Here is a 22,407-nt window from a genome sequence, read left to right as displayed (position 1 = left end):
AAAATTGAGAGAGACAGAACAAAATAATTAAACTAATTAAAACAATTAAGTTGACTTTTTGCGAGTTATTCTCTGGACAAAATAACTAGTTGAACAAATGCAGACTATTCTTTAGCTGACAACAGGACACAGTTGCATTTTTCTATAACTAATTAAACTAAGCCCCTTAAAACTTATTTTAAATAGAATAGACTTTGAAGACTTCGTTGAATACTGTAGTGGGTGCAAAACAAAGAGGGACATAATTTGTCCTACCGTCTAAAATGGTAACTGGGAATTAAAAAAACAAAACTTCAGGGATTCTAGAGTTCTACTTTGTGTCTACTGGTTCAGGTCAATTAGCTCCATTTAATTTGAACAAATCAAACTATAATTTGGTTTATAAAATACACATACTGGTGATGGTCAAGTTTAGCGATGATAAAAACAAATGAAAATCTAATGTTCAAGCATTCTTGACTAAAATCAGTGTCCTTAGAGTTTGGATTACAATATATAATTATATCTCTATGCAGATATGCTGTGTATGTTAATTCAAACCATATTTAATCATGTTTTAATGAATCTTGTATTATATTTAGCATGTTCATGTTATTCTTTTGATTATCTAAAAGCAATTGCATATGCAGTGGTTTGTTAATTTGGCAAGCTAATCTGGCAATTGCAGTAGCCGTCTCTGGACTTTATAACAATTGACTTTCTTACTCTAATTAATTGTATGCTTTCTCATCACTGCTTTCATATCAAGGAAATTTTTTTTAGTCACCTTCACTGGAAAACTCCAAACAGTTGGTTTAGAGAGGGTAGCCTTTGAGAGGGGGGCAGCAGTTGCAATATTTACAAATTAACTTTCCATAATGAAATAAGGTTGTTGAAGTTTTGTTTGTATATCTTCTTTTCTTTGTTTAGTCTTAGGTGTCCAAATTTGTTTTATACTTTTTCTTTTGGTTAAATTACTCTAAAACAAAAAGAGATAAACAAGTGACCTACTTGTTCTCCTTGTCTTGTTTATTTTCAAACTTTAACATTATGATCAAGTGATGGCTATGATCATTTGTTGTTTCGGCTTGAGGAGAATTGGAGACATTTTTCCACTTCTTCCAATTTCCGTTTATAAGTATGTATTTTCGTAAAAGTTACATGCAGCACAACTGACTAGTAGTAACCACGCTTTTTGTTTCTTGGTTTTCATATTAGGTTGTGGATCATCATTTTTGACTCTCCCGTACTTATATTCTATAATTCTATCTCATGTGAATATATTTTGGATTATCTCTCAAAAAAACTTGTAAAGCTCCTACGAATTGGAAATGACAGTTCCATAGGGGGACATTGGCAACCTTTGCAAATTGTTCAGAAAAAAAAATTAAAAAATGTTTTGAAAGGCATCAGAATGGTTGGCTGAATATTTACAACCTCTTATGTACACTCGCATTTGTCTAGCTACCTCTTAAAGATGTTATAATACCACTCATACTTTCACTTGCAACGAGTCTGTTCTGCAAAATTGAAAAAACTAGAGAGTTCTGAAGTAAATTAAGAGCAGAGCTTGTTGCAGAAAATGATAAAAGTGCACCTGATCTTGGTCTTGAAAAGGACACTTCCATCGAATTTGGTGGCCCTAATTAAGATCGCTTGCTCTCTTACATTCTTTATCACATCCAGAGCTGCATCTCGGTGAAATTGAAAATTACATTTTTGATTAAGTCAATCAGATTAAAAGGAGTACATGTATATTCTTGAACATCATGATTAAGAATAGGATAAGGTTACAACTGTGGATGCTTGCTTAAGCACAAATTCTACAATCACCTGCAACAACTGCACCAACAACAATTTGTGAAACCATTTCATCTGTGTACCACTGCAATATTTAGATGACCAGCTGGTTATAGTCTTATTAAAATATAATACTAGCAATCAGCACTGTTCAAATTAAAATCTTAGGATTATGACAACAGTGTACTGGAGTTGAAGATCCTTAAGAAAAATATCTATAAAGAAGGCCAATCAAAGGAAAGAAAAAGTATCTGCTGTTGAAGGAAAATCAAGTTTAGTGTGCCTTATCAAACTAGGAGTAGCAATAGGAGAGAAGGTTCTAGATTTCCCAATCCTACACGGATTGGTATTCCTTGTAACATTAGAACTAGTACTTTGTAATCCCTATATATAGGGCTCCTATTCTCAATAATAATACACATCTCTCTCTACAATTCTCTCTCAATTCTATTATCCTTAAACACGTTATCAGCACGAGCCCTAAACCACAAAAGCCAAAAAGCCAAAACCCGAAAAGAATTTCATATCGCCAAAACTGCCGCAGCCCCTAGCCCGTGCTAGCATCGCTGCAGCCTGCCCCGCGTGCGCCCCTGCGCCTACTGCTGCCCCGCGTGCGCCCCTGCGCACACTGCTGCTCCGAGCGCCCGTGCGCCTGCAACCTTGCACAGCAGCCCCCGCTGTCCTGCGAGCTGCTCCTGCAGCCACACGCCCCTGCGTCGCTGCCTGCTGCCCCCTACAGCTCTGCCGCACGTATGCTGCTCCCTGCAGCACCTGTTGCGCCCGCTGCTACCTCCTGCGCGCCCATGCGCCTACAGCTTTGCGTCTAGCAGCTGCCACCCCTGCAGCCTTACTGCACCTCTCGGCCCAGCTTCATCCTGCAGCCCCTGCTGCACATATAACTTGCTGCTGCACGCTGCTACTCAGATTGCTTCGCTCCATCACGCCTGCATCGACACGCGCGTGATCCAAAACCAACAAGTAAGTATCCAAAAGAGTAAGTTTTGAAGTTCCTAAAAATTTGAAATTTATATTTCTTCTTCTTTTCTCGGGGACTTGAAAACCTCCCTTCTTCTACATCCCACCTTATAACGTGGGTTCGATCATTGAAAAGCGGAATCGTGGGGATTCACGCAATTAACGAACTAAGAGCGTTCGTAAGACTTCGGACTAAGAGCGTCCGTAAGCATCGATTTAACGAACTAAGAGCGTTCGTATGCTACGGACTAAGAGCGTTCGTGAGCATCTATTTTGACCATTCAAACATCATTGTTTCGGTCTAATCCAATTATTCTTGGAAATCGATTTCTTGGTAGCATAGCTCGGAAATCTTATTTATATTAGTTTTCGTGGAAGCATTGACTCCGAAACTAACTTGTTCTTGTTTCATCTTTCTGGATGTCAAACATGAACAAACTCGATTTTGTTCCATTGGATTATGCAGGCAAAAGGTACTTAACATGGGTCACTGATGTCGAGATCCACCTTATTGCCCGTGATTTATTGCATACAATCCAAGAGCTTTGTCCTATTGAAACAGCTCCAGACCCTCAAACTGAGAAAGATAATTCCAAGGCACTTGCCTTCATGAAACGTCACATGGATAGTGACCTACAGTTTGAGTTCATAAATGAGGATAGCGCCATAAAGCTTTGGCATGCGCTTCGCGAACGATATGGCAATGTTCGTGACTCCATACTTCCGAATACAGTAGCAGAATGGAAAGATCTTCGCTTCTCTGAATTTGACACTGTCATGCAATTTTATTCGGAAGCTCTCAGCATCAGAGCAATGATGCGTCTCTGTGGAAAAACAATCACAGAAGACCAATTGATTGAGAAAAACCTCAATACCTTCCCCGTCTATGCTATGAGGTCCTCTGACTTACTCCGGACTCATGTAAATGCAAGACGGATCACAAGTTTTCAACAGCTTATTGAAGCTATGGCCACTACTGAAAGACATGGCAATGAACTTGTGCAAAGAAGATTTGATAGGCTTCAAGATAGCTATCAAGAGCATCGTCCTATGGCTAGAGAAAGTCGCCATCGACGTCATGATCCATATGATCGGAATGCTCAAGAAGGTAATCGCTCAAGGCGACAATCACACGACCGTAGGAGGCGTGATTTTGAGGGACATAGGGTTGGACACCATGGAGCCAACGTTGGCCATGGGCACCACTTTCCAACGCCACCAGTCCTAGGGACTATGCATATTGCGCCAATGCGCCTCAATCAAGGGAGAATCCTCTTTATGGTGTCTATTTCTGATATGGAACGTCTGATCAATGGACCTGAATTTGCAATGTACCTACGAAGGTAGTCGCATCATGGTGATCAAGACATCGAGTTCACAAAGACTTTAAATCTGGCGATGAAGATAAAATGCCGCAAATTTTTATTTATAGTCTTTTCCAAGAATTATGTAAATGGCAATTATGCCTTAAATCAATAAAATGACTTATTGTATTCACTTTTTCCCTCTAGGCGTACTCAAGAGTACTTGTGATGTCTAGGCAAGGTTTGATCTGAGAGAACGGTTTTAAAAGTGAGCAACGCTCCACCAAAATCTCGCCTTACCTTACCTGGTCACAACTAAATTGAAATTACCGAACGGATTGAGTGACTACGATTTGTCTACGGTTTGATTTTTATGTTGGATTAGATTTTGGTCAAGAAACTTTGATGTAATCATTGGCTATTATTAATAAAGTGTCGATTTCTTTTATCTCATGTCTTGGATATCTTTTTCGACTTTATTAGCTTCAAAGATGTAAGAGCCAATGGTTTTCATGTGGAAACACATTGTGAGAATGGACAAGAGTTCCTTTGCATCACCTCTAATGACTACGGACATAAACGAGTCTTAGAGAAACTTATGTGTCGCTCTAGTGGGTTGTATGCAACCACTATTCGAGTCATTGACTCCAACCATGTCATGAGAGATGATTTATGGGATTCCGACACATATAGGCTTTGGCACGACCGTTTGGGACACCCAGGTCGTGACATGATGATCCATATATTAAAGACTTCACACGGACATCCCTTTTTCAGAACGAAAGGAAGTAAAACTCGAAATTTGGATCAAGGAGGAGCACCTGCGCCTCACGGCGCCTTCCCCTTTCAAGACCGGCCACCACTAGCCGGCGCCGCCATCCCCCTGCGGCTCAAGGGTGGCTTTGACGCCACCTCTGCTCCCCTGACTCCAATTTCTACTTCTAAAGTCAATTGTGACTTCATGGCTCAACCAAAATCCTCATTGGTTATTCCTAAAGCCCATTATTCATTCTGCAAAGCCTGCTCTTTAGCAAAGTTAGGATCGAGACCATCCTATGCAAAGGACACTAAAGAAAATATACCATTCTTGCAAAGAATCCAAGGTGATATTTGTGGACCTATCCAACCACTATGCGGACCATTTCGATATTTTATGGTGTTGGTTGATGCATCGACACGCTGGTCACATGTCATGCTATTGTCCACAAGGAACGCTGCATTTGCTAAACTCCTAGCACAAATCATTAAGTTAAGGGCTCACCACCCTGCTCATCCTATTAAGTCTATAAGATTAGACAATGCTGGAGAGTTTACATCAAAGACTTTTGATGATTATTGCATACCCATTGGGATTGATGTTGAACATCCTGTTCCTCATGTTCACACCCAAAATGGTCTTGCAGAAGCCGCCATTAAACGACTACAAATGGTCGCTAGGGCATTGGTAATGCGCACCAATCTCCCTATTTCTGCTTGGGGCTATGCAATATTGCATGCAGCTGTGCTTATTCGTCTGAGGCCCACTGCCACTCCACCATTTTCTGCGTCCCAGATGGTAACTGGGTATGAGCCTAATGTCTCACACTTACGCATATTTGGGTGTGCAGTATATGTGCCTATTGCGCCGCCACAGCGCACCAAAATGGGTCCTCAACGACGATTAGGCATTTATGTTGGATATGATTCTCCAACGATTATCCGCTATATAGAACCCTTGACAGGCGATCTCTTTACCGCTATATTTGCGGATTGTCACTTCGATGAGACAGTCTTCCCGTCGTTAGGGGGAGATAAGAACATAAATGTTCAACAGGAACGACAGGAATTGTCGTGGTCTGTCCCCACTCTGTCTCATCTTGATCCCCGAACCGCACAGTCCGAAACTGAAGTGCGGAGAATTCTCGATCTTCAGAACGTAGCAGAATCGATGCCTGATACGTTTTCTGATATCGCTAAAGTGACGAGATCACACATACCTGCTGCAAACGTGCCTGCAAGGATTGATGTCCCTAAAACTAGAGGACATGACGCTAACTCAAGAGGATTTGAGCATGGCGCCAACGTCCCCTCTCACAGTGATGGTGACGTTGTGGCTAGGCCCATGGCTCCTGCCAGGAAGCGCGGGAGGCCTATAGGTTCGATGGATTCTCGCCCAAGAAAGAAAGCGAGTTTGGCACAAAATAATCCATTAATCATCGATGTGAATAATCCATCTCATGAGAATATTCCGGATTATGGTTATGTCCGAGAGACATCATTGGGGGACGCTCCAATGTCAGAACCAACTCCAGAGAATAGAGAGATCTCCATAAATTACACTAGTGTACATGAGATGATGGATAGAAATTCTATGGCAATTGATGATGCGTTTGCATATCATGTTGCAAAAGGAATCATAGAATATGATGATATCGAACCTCGCTCTGTTGAAGAATGTCAACGAAGAGCAGATTGGCCTAAATGGAAAGATGCGATCCGGGTTGAATTGGATTCACTAACAAAGAGACAGGTATTTGGGCCTGTAACGCAGACACCCCCAAGTGTAAAGCCTGTTGGCCATAAATGGGTCTTTGTTAGAAAGCGTAATGAGAAAAATGAGGTGGTAAGATATAAAGCCCGCCTCATGGCGCAAGGTTTCTCACAACGCCCTGGAATCGACTACGAGGAGACATATTCTCCCGTAATGGACGTTATAACGTTCCGCTACCTTGTCAGTTTGGTAGTTTCCAAAAAACTTGACATGCAGCTTATGGATGTGGTTACAGCATATCTCTATGGGGATCTAGATTCAGAGATATATATGAAGGTTCCAGATGGACTTCAATTACCCAAATCAAGTGGCTCTAAACCACGGAGCGCGTTTTCAATAAGGTTAAAACGCTCACTATATGGATTAAAACAATCCGGACGGATGTGGTATAACCGTCTAAGTGACTACTTGATTGGGAAGGGATATATTAACAACGAAATATGCCCATGCGTGTTCATTAATAGAACAAGTTCCGGATTTGCAATCGTAGCAGTTTATGTCGATGACATGAACCTAATTGGAACTCTAGATGAGTTGAAGGAAACTGCTAAATACTTGAAATCCGAATTTGAGATGAAAGATCTTGGGAAAACACGGTTTTGTCTCGGTGTAGAACTCGAGCACCGTAGTGATGGGATTTTGATCCATCAGTCTGCATATACTCAGAAAATCCTAAGGCGCTTTAATGAAGATAAAGCAAAGCCTGTGAGTACTCCCATGATTGGTCGTAGTCTTGAGCCCGGAAAAGATCCGCTTCGTCCAAAGGATGAGGACGAAGAACCATTAGAGGCCGAAGTGCCCTATTTCAGTGCAATAGGCGCATTATTGTACTTAGCTCAATGCACAAGACCGGATATCTCATTCGCAGTGAACTTGTTAGCTCGACATAGCTCTGCGCCAACACGCCGCCATTGGATTGGTGTAAAGACAATCTTTCGATACCTAAGAGGTACGATTGATATGGGCCTATTTTATCCCTACAGAGAGAAGAGGAATGACGGAAGAATGGGATCGGACCCCATTAGGCATGGAGCCACCGTCCACCATGACAAAGTGTAATAACCTCGATCGTTGGAGGAATAATACGAACCTCGTTGGAGGAATAATACGAACATTTCACCTCTTCCTTTAGCTTTTCACTCTCCCTTTTGGCTGTCTCGGTCTCTCTCTTTCGTCCCAAGCATAATTGCTTCTCTTTTCTTTTTCTCTGTCACGAGCTCTCTCACTCTCTCTCTCTCTCGCTCTCTCGTTCGAAAGCATCCAAGAAACAGAGCAAAAGCTCTCAATTCTCTCTCTCTCTCCGCCGGCCACAAATCTGTACCAAACCATCTCCCACAGCTTCAACTCGATCTTGCGCAGCTGCAGGCGGCAGCCTTTCTCTGCAGAACAACCGGATACGACGGCGGAAAACGGTTTGTTTTGAAAACCGTTTTAGTTCCAAGCTTGATAACTCGTGCTTCTGGTCACCAATACTCACCAAACTTCATCCTCGAGCTCGCCTCAACTTCCTGAAGCTCTCAGAAGCAGCCTCACACGGCGGCGTGGCCCGTAGCAGTGGCTGCAAGTCAAACCCAACCAAGAACGAAACCGGAGCTATCGATCCAAATATCTTGAGCTACAGGACGTCGTTTTGAGTGATTCTTAAACCAGTGAGCTCGCCTTGAAGTTCTGAACAACTCTTCAGAAGGGATCGAAGCGAGTAGTGGAAGTTTTTACGTCGAACGGGAGCTCGCCGGATTCTGCAAATTCTCACCGGTTTCTGGAAAAATTCCGGCCACCTCGACTGTTTTAGGTAATTTCAACCACTTCCGGTCATTTTCAGCTTACATGGTAGTTATGAAAGTTGTTAAGCATGATGAGAGGAAGAAGAGCAGCCCGGCCCCGACACCATTGGTGGTGGTCGGCGGCGGCTCTGCCACTAACTCCGGCGGCCCTTTCCGGCCACCTCCGGGGATCAAAAATATGGTTTCTGTGCATTTTCAGATTCTATATTTCAATACGATCATTTTGATATATTATACGCAATTTTTGGATATCGTATGATTAAGTTATGAATTTTTAAGTTTAGATCGATTTCGATCGTTAGATTTGTGATCTGTGAAGTTAGGACCGTCAGATGGACTTGTAGTTTTGATATGATGATCTTATGACTGTCCCAGTGGCTTTGTGTGGTCATGGGCGAAGATCCGACCGTTGGATCTTCGTATAAATGCAAAACAGTGATTAGGGAGGCGATTCGTGAGAATCCGTCCGTCGGATTTTCGTATAAATTTGTGAAGATGTTAGTAAGGACGATTCAGGAACATCCGACCGTTGGATCTTCGTGATGATTTTTGGAGGGTGATCCTAAAGGCGATCCGTGAGGATCCGACCGTTGGATCATCATTTAATTTCGATCCGACCGTTGGATTGTTGTTTGAGTATGTTTTTGAGTTGTTGGCTAAGTTAAGGTCATGTTTGACTAGGTGATTGACGGTCTTCCTTGGGTGAACGATTTCGGTGTGTATTGTGTTAAATTGAAGACGCAGCGGGAATATCGAGGTGAGTAAATCGCACATGGTTCATTCACGAACCGAAATTCGGTGATTTTATTTAATTGAGAAATTGTGGAAATTGTTTTATGAAAATAAATATTTGTTTTAAATTATATGGACTTGATCGACTACGGTCCATAGGTAAGTAAAATGTATTTAACTATAAAAAAATGAATTTCTAGATTTTATTGCATGTGAACTATAGTTGGTATTAGTGGTCACTCTTGTGTGGGTGACTACGTATATATATATTTACGTGGAATATATATTGGATGGTGTAATTTACTGAGTTATATTTTGAGCATTACCCTTTGGAATATGTGATTTATCTTAGATGTTGTGTTGTCTATGATAATGGGTAATTGAGTAAAGTGCGATAGTTGAGTCGTTGAGATGAATTAAATGAGGAGTCGAGTGAATTGAGAAAAGCAGTCATTCGTAAGGTGAACCTTGGCCCAGGTGACACTTTACGATACAGTTAGAGCTCTAGTCTGTCTGCCATCATACTGCTTGGGGGATAAACGAGTTATCATATGCCCTTGGGTATGACATGACATATTGAATGGGGTGATTAATATAATTAATCATAAGCCTGTAAGTATGATATACTGAATGGGGTGATTAATCTAATTAATCATAAGCCTGTAAGTATAATATACTGCATGGGATGATTTATATAAATAAATCATAAGCCTGTGAGTATATATTGAGTAAACAGTTGTTTGTTTTTGAGTAGTCATGTTGAGATGTGAGTTGATTGATGCTTGAAGTGACGTTGTACACTTCAATTATTATGCAAAGAAAATACTTGAGTTAAATTTATGCTTGAGTCGATTTGGTTACTTTAAATCGTGCAATCCTTTCATTTACTCATACGAGCTGTCAAAAGCTTACCGGGTTTGTGTTGTTGCAATCCCGGTACACTATTCAAATTGTGTAGCGGGTAATCCTACAGGTCAGGAGAATCAGGACGGTGATCGTGCGGGTTAGAGAATTTGTTATAGTTTTACAGCATTTGTAATAGTGAGGTGAGTTAAGCTCATTGAGCCTTAGAATTTGATTTGGTGAGAGTGTGTTGTAATAATTAACTTGAGGATTTGATTTATTGTAATATTGAGAGGTGTGAAGTGTGGTTGTTTGTGAGAAAAAAATTCAGGACGTTAATTGTAATTGTTATTATTCATGTTTCGGATTTGAATTGATTATTCAAAATTCGGGGCGTGACACAAAGTGGCCGGCCATATTGCCGCCGACGCCGCCACCAACACCAAGGGTGGCCGGCCTCACCCTACTCCCCTCCATCAAAACGACAATGATGTTTTGATGGGATTTGCTGATGCAGGGTACCTCTCTGACCCTCACAAAGGTCGCTCCCAAACTGGTTATGTCTTTACCATGGGAAGCACTGCGATATCTTGGAGGTCTACAAAACAGACCCTTGTTGCTACTTCCTCGAATCATGCAGAGATTATTGCTCTACATGAAGCCGTTCGTGAATGTATATGGCTAAGATCTGTGATTCGACATATTCAAGGAAGTTGTGGTTTGAAGTCTACCACAGATGAACCTACATGCATTTATGAGGATAATGCAGCTTGTATTGAACAAATGAAGTTAGGTTTCATCAAAGGCAACAACACCAAGCATATATCGCCCAAGTTCTTTTATAATCAGCAACAACAATCACTTCTAAAGATTGAAGTGAATCAAATCCGATCAGAGGATAATGTAGCGGACTTATTCACTAAGTCGTTACCTAAATCCACCTTCGAGAAACATGTGAAGAGCATCGGATTGAGAAAGTTATCCGAACTCCCACGATTGTAGCAATCAGGGGGAGATATCGACATCAGGGGGAGTTATGATGTCTACATGTTCGATCTCGAAGAGTGAAGAACGTGTTGTGCTCTTTTTGTCCTTCGACCAGGGTTATTTTTATCCCACAGGGTTTTTGTTACCTGGCAAGGTTTTTAACGAGGCAACGGATGAAGCGTCACCACCAAGTTTGAGCGGCACAAGGGGGAGTGTTGAAGGAAAATCAAGTTTAGTGTGCCTTATCAAACTAGGAGTAGCAATAGGAGAGAAGGTTCTAGATTTCCCAATCCTACACAGATTGGTATTCCTTGTAACATTAGAACTAGTACTTTGTAATCCCTATATATAGGGCTCCTATTCTCAATAATAATACACATCTCTCTCTACAATTCTCTCTCAATTCTATTATCCTTAAACATCTGCAAATATATATAGCTATGAAGCCAAGCTAATAACTTTCCGGATGATAAACTATCGGCATATAATCTTGAAAAATTATGTACTGAATTTTATTTTGTGCCATACTGTTTCAGTATTGTAATCTTCCATGAATATTAACTATTTGGGCTAAATACGGATTACTACCCTGTAGTTTGAGTCCAAAATCAATTTAGTCATTAAACTTCTAATTTCATCAAAAACACCCCTGCACTTTCAATTTTGATCTAATTAATAGGTCCAATCTGTTAGTTTTCCATTAATTGAGTCCGTTAACTTGCTAACGTGGCTCATATGGGGCCTATGTTTTATGATGTGGTGTTGAGGTGGTATGCATAGTCAGTTTAGGAGTGGATCTCACTATTAGAAATCTATCAAATAAAAAGTTTTTAAACAAAAAACTCAACTATAACTAAAACCCACATCAGAAAATTAACGAATTGGATCTATTAGATTAAAATTGAAAGTACATGGGTGTTTTCGATGAAATTGGAAGTCCAGGGACTGAATTGATTTTGGACGTAAACCACAGGGTAATAACTAGTATTTAGCCCTAACTATTTTCTCCAGTTCGTATAAAAAAAAAACTATTTTCTCCAGTTGTTTCAGGAGTTGTATACATTTCTTGATAGTCATAGGAATCCATGCCTTGGAACTGATTCTAAAGTTGCTTGACCTGGAGGTGGTATGTGTTGCTCTGAATTGCCATCACTGTGATTGTTGTAGCTAAATGGACTTTCTGGCCAGTTGTTACTTGGTGAGATGTTTACTTCATCTCTAGCATCAGTGATACGATCTCTCGGTTGACTGCTCTTAAATGTACGAGAATTTAGGTCTTTCTGATTGAAAATTTTGAACAAGACCCCAATCCTTTCTGATGTCGAAGCTTCTGAATCAGAATCTATCAATAGGTGTCCATTCTCGTAAAGAAATGAAGCTAAAAATATGATGAGAGCGAATATTGAAGCCACTCCAGCAATGAGGAATAACCCCCAAAAGCTATCGAGTCCAAGACTATTGCTAGAACCCAGTTGGCTGGAGCTTTGACAATTGCTTTCTTTCTTGAACCATTTTGATTCAATGCTCATCATCTGCTCTCCTTCAGTTACGGCTAGGATTGCTTGTGAAACATCATGTACAAGAGGGGAACGCTTTGGAAACACCTGCAATTACTCCACATCAGGAATTCTATATTGTTTGTGTTGACATTATAGTCTTGCATCGATAATTCTAAGCCTTGCATAATGATATATAAAACAAACATTCTGAGAGGAGAAAGAACTTACAAAACCAAACCCTTCAGTTTTAAAGATGGGTCCAATCATGGTATATTTAGAACAATACTTTGCAAGAAAAAGCTTCATAGTTGGGGTTTCATCAACAAAAGCAGCAATACCACCATTTGCACTCCCTTTTGAAAGAGCTTCATCAAGTGCTTCCATAGTTCTAAAATCTTTAAGATTTGAATCTTTGAAACCTACTTTCAAGAGTACTCCATAAACATAAGCATTCTTAGCGTACCCGACATTATCCCCCTTCCTTAATAGATCCTTAATATCAACAACGGTTGGCTTAAGTTGTTGGACAGTTAATAGCGATGCTAGATTAGCTGTATAACTTTGTGTCAATATTAGGACAACGAATACCCATATAATCATCACGAATCTAGCTAAGTTGCTAATCACATTCTCTTCTGTAAAGGCAAAGGATTAAGGAAATCTGTTAATTAAAGTTAGCACAATAGCTAGCCACAGGTTATATATAAATATGAATAAAAGCGAGTTGGTAGATAATTACTGTGTGAGAAAACCATCGTTGAGAAGGAAAACCAGACACTAGTCCCAAATTGATGTGAAGGAGGACCACGAAAATCTTCATTAATTCGATGTTCAAGAACCCAAACAACAAAACCAGTAAAGAGGAAGAAACAAAAAGTTGTAAGCCACAAGTCCCAAGTCAATGGCTTTAAGAAAACCCATGCATTCTTGCTCGTTCTGTCTATGATTGGCACCACCATTACAACACCAGATTCTGTGTATGGCATTGTAAAGTCCACATACAAGGACCTATTTGCTCTAATTGTTGTATCTCCGACGACGGCATCAAACTTCTGTCAATTAATTAAAAGATCTGCATTATCATCTTAGCATGAAGAAAATAAAATAAGACAATAGTATTCGGTAATAATGTCAAACAATTATTGTAATCGATAGATCAAAGATGGATAGAGTTTTACCCCAAGATGTACTTGATAGACCAAATCATTATAATTGCCAGCACTGGTGCCATCAGGGTTTGAGAAGGGAGTGAACTCATAAGGAAGAGCATAAGGTAATACTTTCAATGCAGCATGAAAGACATCAATACAGAACCCAGTGACATCCATTGTGCCGGTCTTTGGATCTTTTGAGATCTTAACAAATTCAGTAAAATCAATCTTGACAGGAACTCCTATTATCAACTTCTTGCCATTTGTTGGTATCTCCCATCCCCTTGGAACAGAGAGAGGATTTCCAGGCCATTTAATTGGTCCAAGATTGCTCTTGGAATTAGTTGAAAGGATGCTTGTGTTTGTTGAGTCATTCAACTGTTTCACCATTTGATTTTCCGGAGTCCAAAATGCAACTGGTTTTTCTCCCTCACTTTTTATATTAACAATTGTAAAAGTTGATGACTGAAGTTGCCCTTCTACAAGCTTGAAGTCTCCAGCTATGCCTTTGAATCTAGTAATTGATAATGCTTCAGCAAGTTTAGGACCATTTTCAGAGACCTTATAAGTATCAAGGTCAGTTGAGTTGAAGGAAGTATCCTTGTGGATTTCAGAGCTTGTACTGATCCCAACATTTTCAATTGACATGGCTAATGCAAAAGCAGCATCATAAGCCTGAAGTGCATAAACATCCAATTGAACATCTATAATGGTTGGGTTGTCTTGTTGGAATTGTCCTTTCCACCGGAGCTCGAATTTTTCAAGTTCTGTTGTTCTCGGGATGAATGTTTGGATACCTAACACACCTTCCATGGAAGCTATGACTGAAGAATTCATCGAATTTAAACGATTAGAAATCCCATCGGTCAATATCCAAACATATCCTTTACTCATCATTCCTATCTCTTTTGCCTTGGAAAACAGCTTAGAGCAAAGATTGGAATTCATATGCACGATGAATACTCTAGTTTGCATTGTCATTAATTTGTAAAGCTCTTTTATAATCTGGTCACCAGTTGCTGATGGGGAAATGACACTACGGTAAGGGACATGAGCATCAACATCTTGCAAGGCATCAATGAGAAAAGGTATGATTCCCTCCCCATACATATTGTCGACGTAGATTGGTACAACTTGTCTCCATCCAAAATTTTGAACAATGCTACTAATGGCTTTCACTTGGTATGAGTCGGTTTGAGTAATTCTGAAAAAGTAAGGGCTCCGGAGCGAAGTAAGATAAGGTGCTGATGCAGAAAATGATAAAATGGGCACATGAGCTTCGTCTCCCAAATTAACAATGAAGCTCGCCTGCGTTGATGTTTCAGGCCCTAATATTGCTAGAACTTCTGCATTCTTTATCAGATCCAGAGCTGTCTCAATGAAAAAGAGCAGAGATTATTTGAGAAGATTAGATAATGGATAAGTAGACTTATGTATCAGCATGGCCAACTTTTCTCATCATATGTAATTCCAACATGACAGAGAATACTTAACAAATGATAGTTAACGAAGAATAGATGATAACACAGGAAATTGGGAGCTTTATAGGTGCTAAACAGTTGGGAGGCGACCTTGTACCCCCTTTTTTAGTGAGATTTGTTAAATGAAGGAATAGTTGGTCAAGCAAAGCCTAAAACTCTTACACTGTTAGTGCTACCTAGTCAGAATCGAGATTACGTTTTAACTCAAAACAGAGACATTTGAATAAAAACCTATAATACTCGTTGCCAAGCAATTCAATGATGTAAATCACTCAGCACTATCCTTCATTCTCCAAAAGTTATCATGGGCTTAAAAAGATGCTGGGTGATCAATAGGGCCTTGGTCATAAATCTTCAAGTTTGATAATCTGTACTGACGTCATGACCTGCTTCAACTCTGTCATTAGCAAGAGTAAATTGCAGGGCACATGCAAGAGTCATGAACAAGGTTTATTAATCCATTACCACCGAGTATAGATTTGATTAAGATTGGATTATTAAGATGTGATAGAAAGTAGATTGGGGCACTGGAGAAATGACAGTTCTTCTTCTTCTTTTTTTGTTTTTTCCGCTTCAAGGACTAAAACTTTGAATCATGTGTTGAGATATGAATTTTACACAAACTGTTCTACTGCAAATAGTATCAGAAGATAGAGATCAAGGAAGAGAACTGGAGCAGTAGAAATGAGGGATTAAGGTGAAAAATCCCATCGTTTAGGGATATAGTACAAGGAAAAGAGAGAATGAGTATTTCAGGATCTGCTGACCCCAGTGTCAAGCTTCCATCATTACTTTCTGATGATTCTACTAATAGATCCTAACTCCTATCAGGTCTCTAGTTCTCTTAGGCTAATAATGGTAGTTGACTTGGGTGTTTTTCAACAAAAAAAAAATCTTTTTAACATATGTTATAAACTAGATATTGTGGTGAATTTAAGAACAAATCAAACAGGAAATATCATGGTACTCACCTCCTTTTGAAACTGTTGAACATACATTTTTTTTTTTTTGGTCTGAACTACTGAACATACATATCCATAGCACACTCGGGTGACTCGGCTTAAATCTATAATTTTCTAAGGACACCAATAGGTTTCTTATTGAAACAAATCCATATTCCTTAAGAAGTACAAAGTGCTATATCAGCTGTATTAATTTGTGATGACTCCCTTTTTTGTGATATTATTTGTCTGGAAGTCTTCTCATATTATGAAGTGCTTTTAATTGTTTGATATGAAATCAAAGAGAAAGTATACTATACAGAGCATGAGAGAGAGAGAGAGAGAGAGAGAGAACCTGCCGCAGCTGCACCAACAACAGTTTGTTTGGAGTTCCTTGTGTTCAATACTATCCTCGTCTTGAAGTAAGGATGAGACGCATAAATATCTGAGAGGGCCATTTCCATGCAACTCAAGTACACCTTTGCAGTCTTCCCGGCCCCTGAATCAAAGTCAAGAACAACACCAACGTTCACTGGGATTGTTGTATTTTGTGCATTAATCATGGCCAGAAATATCCATGAGAAGAGAAAGGTATGATTTTTATTCTTGATCATCGTATATGAATCTTTTCAAAGCTTTGGTCATGTATTCTGGGAAGGATCAAGGTCCAAATTATATATATGGATTGTAAGTATATATATATATATATATATATATATATATATATATATGAATGGATACAAAAGAATCTTTCTATGGCTTCAAATCTTCTGTCCCCATTTCCCTATCCCCTTCTTTGTCTCCCTATAAAATTTTGACACTTGGCATTTGTTGCCTACTCAGCCTAACCATCTCTTACCAGCCTACTAACCCCGTCAAACTCTAACTCAACATCTCTAAATTAAAAAGATAAATTTATATTTACAAAAAATTCAGGTGAATACCAAAGGTCGACTAAAACACTAAAACAACGACTCTTCTTCTTCTTTTCCTTCTTCGTCTGTTTTGTTCTTTGTATGGAACTCCTCTTCAAAAATGCCATAGCTATAATCAGAAGATGACCATGAGTACTACGTTGAACCTCATCATGATTTGAAACCAATTGATCGCATATTGGTATATTGCATCCTTCTGCATTTCCATTTGTTTTTTAGGGTGAATTGTTTCACCATTCTTACACTTGCCAATCATGGAACTTGACTCTTCTTCTTCTTTTTTGGCTGAATCAATTTGTTTGTTTATTTTGACATTTGAGGGCTTACATTTTCTTTTTGGCTATACCGGCAAAGTATCTCAAACTCATCTCCGTCTATATATTGTCTGTGAAGTAAATTGAGTTTTCTCAACAATCTGAAAAGTTAGAGGCCGGAGAACAACAACATTGAATGATTTCGACAAAAAAACAAAACCCGATCATGCAAGCATTTCACTCTCTCTAATACTTCACTATTGGCATTTAGATTATAGATTTGCATCAAATGCTGTGATATAGATTCTATGGAGTTCCTTATGTATATTGACCAAATGAAACTTTCTATGAAGTCCTCTAATTGCCATCTTGTCACTACTAAATTTTTCGTAAACATTCCAGAACAAAAGTTTGAGAGAGACGGCTGTATCAATATTGAATTCTCTTAACAAATTCACATCACAGAGTTAGAAGCCTGCTCATCGTAGAACTTCTCCTCTCATGTGAACTTATAAAAAACGAGGAGAGATATCTTGTCAAGGAAAACGTATCTAATTGAGGGGGAATATTTTGTCAAGGAGCATATTTTTTATCAAGGAAGAAATATCTCGTCAAAGAGGTAATAATTTATCGAGGAGCATTGTGAGCCCCGGAAAAATGTATCGAGCTTAATGGAGATATATCGTACGTGAAATTATTCAAAGATCTCGATAAATGTCAAGATACTCGAGGAAATTTTCAGAAATTTTCATAAAGTGAAATCCTCAATTTAGGAGTTGGATAATAAAGTACACGTCACGACGAGTTCGTGGAAATTTTCGGGGAATTTTCCGGATACCCGAGCCATTTAGAGCTATTTTCCGAAGTTGTGGAATTTTAGAAAATAACTTAAAGAAATAGGATTTTCTGCGGTGCAATCCTGGCCGTTGATCTATCCACCGCTTCATCCTGGCCCTTGATTACAATTTTGGTTGAGGTATATAAAGCCCTTGATCAGATCAAGGACAGAGATTGAATCAGAAAACACGAGAGAGAGAGAGCGCTGGGAGCTCTGACCCGAACGCAGCGACCTGGCAAGTGACCCGATCGGAACTTCCACGTCCGGCCATTCCACAACGGCGCGAGGCCACCAATAGCTTTGTCTAGGCGTCGCCTACCTCCCTGTATCCTCTGATCGCCCATACATCGACTGTGAACGGAGAATCGACGGCTGGAAGCTCCGAGACTTCTCCGGCGAGTTCCGCAATTTCCGGCGACTCCGGCCACCATCTAGGCTGCTTGGGTATGAAACCTCACCTCCTCGTCATTCTCTACACGTTTATGTAATTAGTTTTCAAATTGGATTGAGTTTTGATGGTTTGCATTATGGGTTCGTCTCTGGTCCGTCGCGGTTCCTCAATGCCGGCGACTTTCTCGGCTTTCCTTGGCTTGTTCCGGCCTCGAATGCAACTGTAGACAAGGTATTTAGCAGCTGGCTAGGTAGATCATGTCGACACCCTCAGTTCATCACCAACCCAGTTTCGACAGTGAGCTCGGGAAGCTGAGTTTGGGTTGGTTCAAGAGATTTCCTATTTCGAAGGTATAATCTCGAACTAGATTCTTGTGCTGGTGATCAGAAATAATGCTACTGAGCTTGGTTTGATATGATGAAGTTGAAGGCTCTGTTATCGAATTGGTTATGTTGTCTAGAATTTTGATTATTTGAGTTGATGTCTACTGTGGGCTATGTCAATTGTAATGGTGAATGAGTTTGGAAAGGGTTTCTTACAGTGAATGTGTTTTGAAAATGGTGAATGTAGTTGGTCGACATTTTGCAAGGTTTCCCATCGCAGTTAGTATTGAAATGATTTTGTTGATTTGAATTGGAAGAGATTATATTTCAGTTAAGGAGAAAAGTTAGGGTTGGGTGCCCTTAGTAGTTTTGGGCACACCTTGAGTGAAAATTGGAATGAACTGGGTGTCCATAGTAAAGTCCGTCAAATTACCATGCGACGAAATTTTTAAGTAGTTTGAGATCTTTCGTTAGTAAAGTCGTTATTAGTTTGCTTGTGTATTTTGCGGTTTGATAATGAGTAAAGAAAAGATATTATATATATTGGGTGGCCTTAGTAAATTGGGTACACTTAATATGGATTTGGTCGATATCGTAAATTTCAAGTAAATGCTCGGTAATTGGGATAATTATTGAGCCTGCCTCGATTGGTCAAATGTGGGTCAAACAATGGTCAAAGTTGGTCAACTCCTGGTCAAATCAGGAAAAGTTGGTTGGACGATTTATTAATCGTCGAGATTTTAATAATTGTTCAATAGATTATTAACTATCGAAATGTCGGAATCTAGGACTCCAGTTACCCGAGGAACGGAAGGTTCGCGACTCTCGGAGTACGTGAGAGAAAGCATTGGAATCCAGGTAGGGGATTCGGGACTCTCCTCGGTTAGTAGTTTTCTTATCTATTGTTATTAAAATGATGCATGTTAAGTGGTACGGTTTGGTTAAGTTAAAATGCAATGCATACTAACCAAATCGTGAGAAATGTGATGGCTTGAGGGCGAAAAAGGCACTGACTTCCTTGGGTTCGATTCCCTAAACCTCCGGAGGGTTAGCTACACCGGTCGGACGGTGAGCGATCGCAATGACGACCCGATCCGTGTGTGTAGCTAGGTAGCGGACGCTCTCGCTACGCTTACCTGGTGATATATTAATTTGAGGTAAGGTCGTGTAGTGGGTCTATGTGACCGGCCATCAGGTAATATTTGGATTTGGCGCCGTATTTATTCAAGCATCATGCATCAATTTTCAAGTTGAAAAACATTAAAGTTTGTCGTTCCTTTAAAATATTTGGTTTAAGCATGTTTTCATACTGGGATTCCAAATATATATTTAGTGGTTTCAAACCTAGTTGTGGTAGAGTTCCTGTAAGAGCAACGAGGACGAAAGCTCACCCCTACAACAGTGTGGATGCAGGTACTGTGCACTGGTGATGGGACAATAGCGGACGGAGCTGAGTGTGCTGAACAAGTTCGGTAAATTTTGTCGTTTAGACCTTGTTCTAAATTCTATTTCTCGAACTTCGTATTCTGAGACTTGTTGATAGTTAGCCTTGTGTCAATTTGGTTGAGTTCTCATTTCCTTGAAGTTCGTACCTCGTGTGTGAGAATTCATTTCAAGTTCTAGACGAATGAAATAAATTTTAGCAACTCAAGGATTTTCACCTCAAAAATATTTGTAGCTTCCGCTGTGTTTATACGAAAAGTTTTCAAACAAAATGCCTAGCGGTTCTCTAGAATGTAAATCGAGTGTTCGGTTTATGTTTTAGAGGCTCGCGGCACTGTGACGTGCTTAAGCTGGTGAGGTGCAGCTTGGGGCGTTACAAGCATAATTCTTATTAAGGAAGAAATATCTAGTCGAGGGGGGAATATTTTGTCAATTTGTTGTCAAGGAAGACTAGTTGAGGAGGAAATATTTTGTCGAGGAGCATGTTTCTTAGATAAGAGGAAATATCTGGTCGGGGAAGATCTAGTTATGACAAAACCATTCAAGAAATTAAGATTTGCTCGAGGAGAGATTTGAGTAATCTCATCAAGGCAGGAAAGATGGTAATAAAGAGGAGTAGAACAGACCCTTTTTCCCCTGGAAAATAAGTTCTTCATAAAAGAACGAAAGGCTTCTTCATCATCATCTAATTATTCATTTCTCTTTTTCTTCCACTCCCATAATAACCACATTGCTTTTCATGTTCAGAACCAATGCCTAATATCTGAGCCAAAGAGGTTGAGTTCTATTTCCATACATCGACCACTGGTCCTAGCCTTCTTAACATTTTTATCTAGCTCCCTTGAATTTGATCTCATAGAACTGATAACATGATAATCACTACTAGAACCAGACAAAGAACAAGATAGATGAAAAAGAAAAAGAAGAACAAGAGTCGTTGTTTTAGTGCTCCCGAATTTTTTGTAAATATAAATTTATCATTTTAATTCAGAGATGTTGAGTTAGGGTTGAATTAGGGTGAGTTAGAGTTGAGTTAGAGTTTAACGGAGTTAGTAGGATGATAAGAGATGGTTAGGGCAACAAATGCCAAGTGTCAAAATTCTATAGGGAGACAGGGAAGGGGATGCGGAAATGGGGACAGAAGATTTGAAGCCTCTTTCTATTACCACTAGCTAACACCTAACCCGATATAGACGCAATAATTTTGTTTTGAAGCGCCCGAGGGCGAAAAAATATATACATCATAAGCCAGAATAGGTCGTTACATACTCTTCTGCTGCCATCTAGACAGACAAGAAGATAGTGGTAGTACCCACAGTGGTACATAGAAAAATAGATCTACTCATTGTACAATCAAGTACCTAGACATAGCGGGATCCCCCTTTGGTACTACGCCGAAGGCGCTAGAAGGATCCAGCCCTCTGACTTGATGCATATTGACGCAAGTGTACGTATCATTGTCAAGATAGGGAAATATTATGCCCAAAGTTATCGTACCACGGGGATTAGTGGCTAACCCACAATCCTTGGGTAATCGGAAATAAAGACACTTAGCAAACAAAGAAAAAGAAAAAGAATAAAAAGAAAATAAATAAAAATGCTACTCTAAGGCACCAAGCCTTAGCAATGCTCGGCTTTAGTTTTCACCAAAGCCTATTCAAAACTAAGAGCCTAGTGGTGGATATGCACAAATGAGTCGAAAATTGTAGGAAGTTTTGAATTGTGAATTAACTAAATTAAACGCAACCGAAAAGTAAACTAAACCACTAATTAACGAACTAGAAAATTAAATTTAGGTTTTCAAATTAATGGGAACATGGGAGTGTTGGATGATTCACACTAACTATCTTGCAAACATCGATGCCAATTTCACAAATGCATGCATTTCCTATATGTGTCAAGTCCCGTATCTAGTACCGGTTAAGGCCACAATCAACTCTCTAATTTCGGCATTACGCCGGTTAAAGCCACAATATCCAAAATTAGAGGCCTAGAGTGCAAGATAATAGAGACCCAAGTAAGCTTAGCTACAATTAAGCTAGCTAATGGTTACCACACTTAAATCCTAGATGCAACAAGACCAATAAGTTGTCAATTTATCAATCTACTCATCACAATTGCCCACAACATAATTTCAAAGGGTGACAAAGCCTAGAAACATGTTTCTAAGGACCAATAAATTCGGATTTAAAGCATACACAATGGAAATTGCATTTA

General features: G+C 39.7%; 1 protein-coding gene and 1 long non-coding RNA gene across 2 annotated transcripts; one reads left to right on the top strand and one right to left on the bottom strand.

Moving 5' to 3' along the window:
- Positions 1-11,864: 11,864 nt before the first annotated feature.
- On the bottom strand, positions 11,865-16,677 carry LOC133735316 (glutamate receptor 2.7-like). The gene is made up of 5 exons (XM_062162735.1): positions 16,362-16,677; positions 13,612-14,954; positions 13,173-13,485; positions 12,662-13,068; positions 11,865-12,538 (listed from the first exon to the last, which is right to left on the bottom strand). The coding sequence occupies exons 1-5, from the start codon at positions 16,618-16,620 to the stop codon at positions 12,008-12,010; spliced, it is 2,853 nt and encodes a 950-aa protein (XP_062018719.1). The 5' UTR covers positions 16,621-16,677; the 3' UTR covers positions 11,865-12,007.
- Positions 16,678-18,220: 1,543 nt separating this feature from the next.
- LOC133740245 (uncharacterized) lies at positions 18,221-19,057 on the top strand. Its single transcript, XR_009861084.1, has 2 exons — positions 18,221-18,477; positions 18,651-19,057. It is a non-coding gene; the product is annotated as an uncharacterized LOC133740245 (long non-coding RNA).
- Positions 19,058-22,407: the final 3,350 nt, after the last annotated feature.

Source organism: Rosa rugosa, chromosome 3 (genome assembly GCF_958449725.1).
Source record: "Rosa rugosa chromosome 3, drRosRugo1.1, whole genome shotgun sequence".
NCBI lineage: Eukaryota > Viridiplantae > Streptophyta > Magnoliopsida > Rosales > Rosaceae > Rosa > Rosa rugosa.
The sequence above is the reverse complement of the archived record's forward strand: the minus strand, read 5'-3'. Positions and strand labels throughout refer to the sequence as shown.

Excerpts from the sequence above, each read along its gene's own strand:
- LOC133735316 (XM_062162735.1), bottom strand. The coding sequence starts at position 16,620 with ATGATCAAGAATAAAAATCATACCTTTCTCTTCTCATGGATATTTCTG. Across the intron at positions 14,955-16,361 it reads TGTTGGTGCAGCTGCGGCAG|CTCTGGATCTGATAAAGAAT; the intron begins GTTCTCTCTCTC and ends TCATTGAGACAG. Across the intron at positions 12,539-12,661 it reads AAACTGAAGGGTTTGGTTTT|GTGTTTCCAAAGCGTTCCCC; the intron begins GTAAGTTCTTTC and ends GAGTAATTGCAG.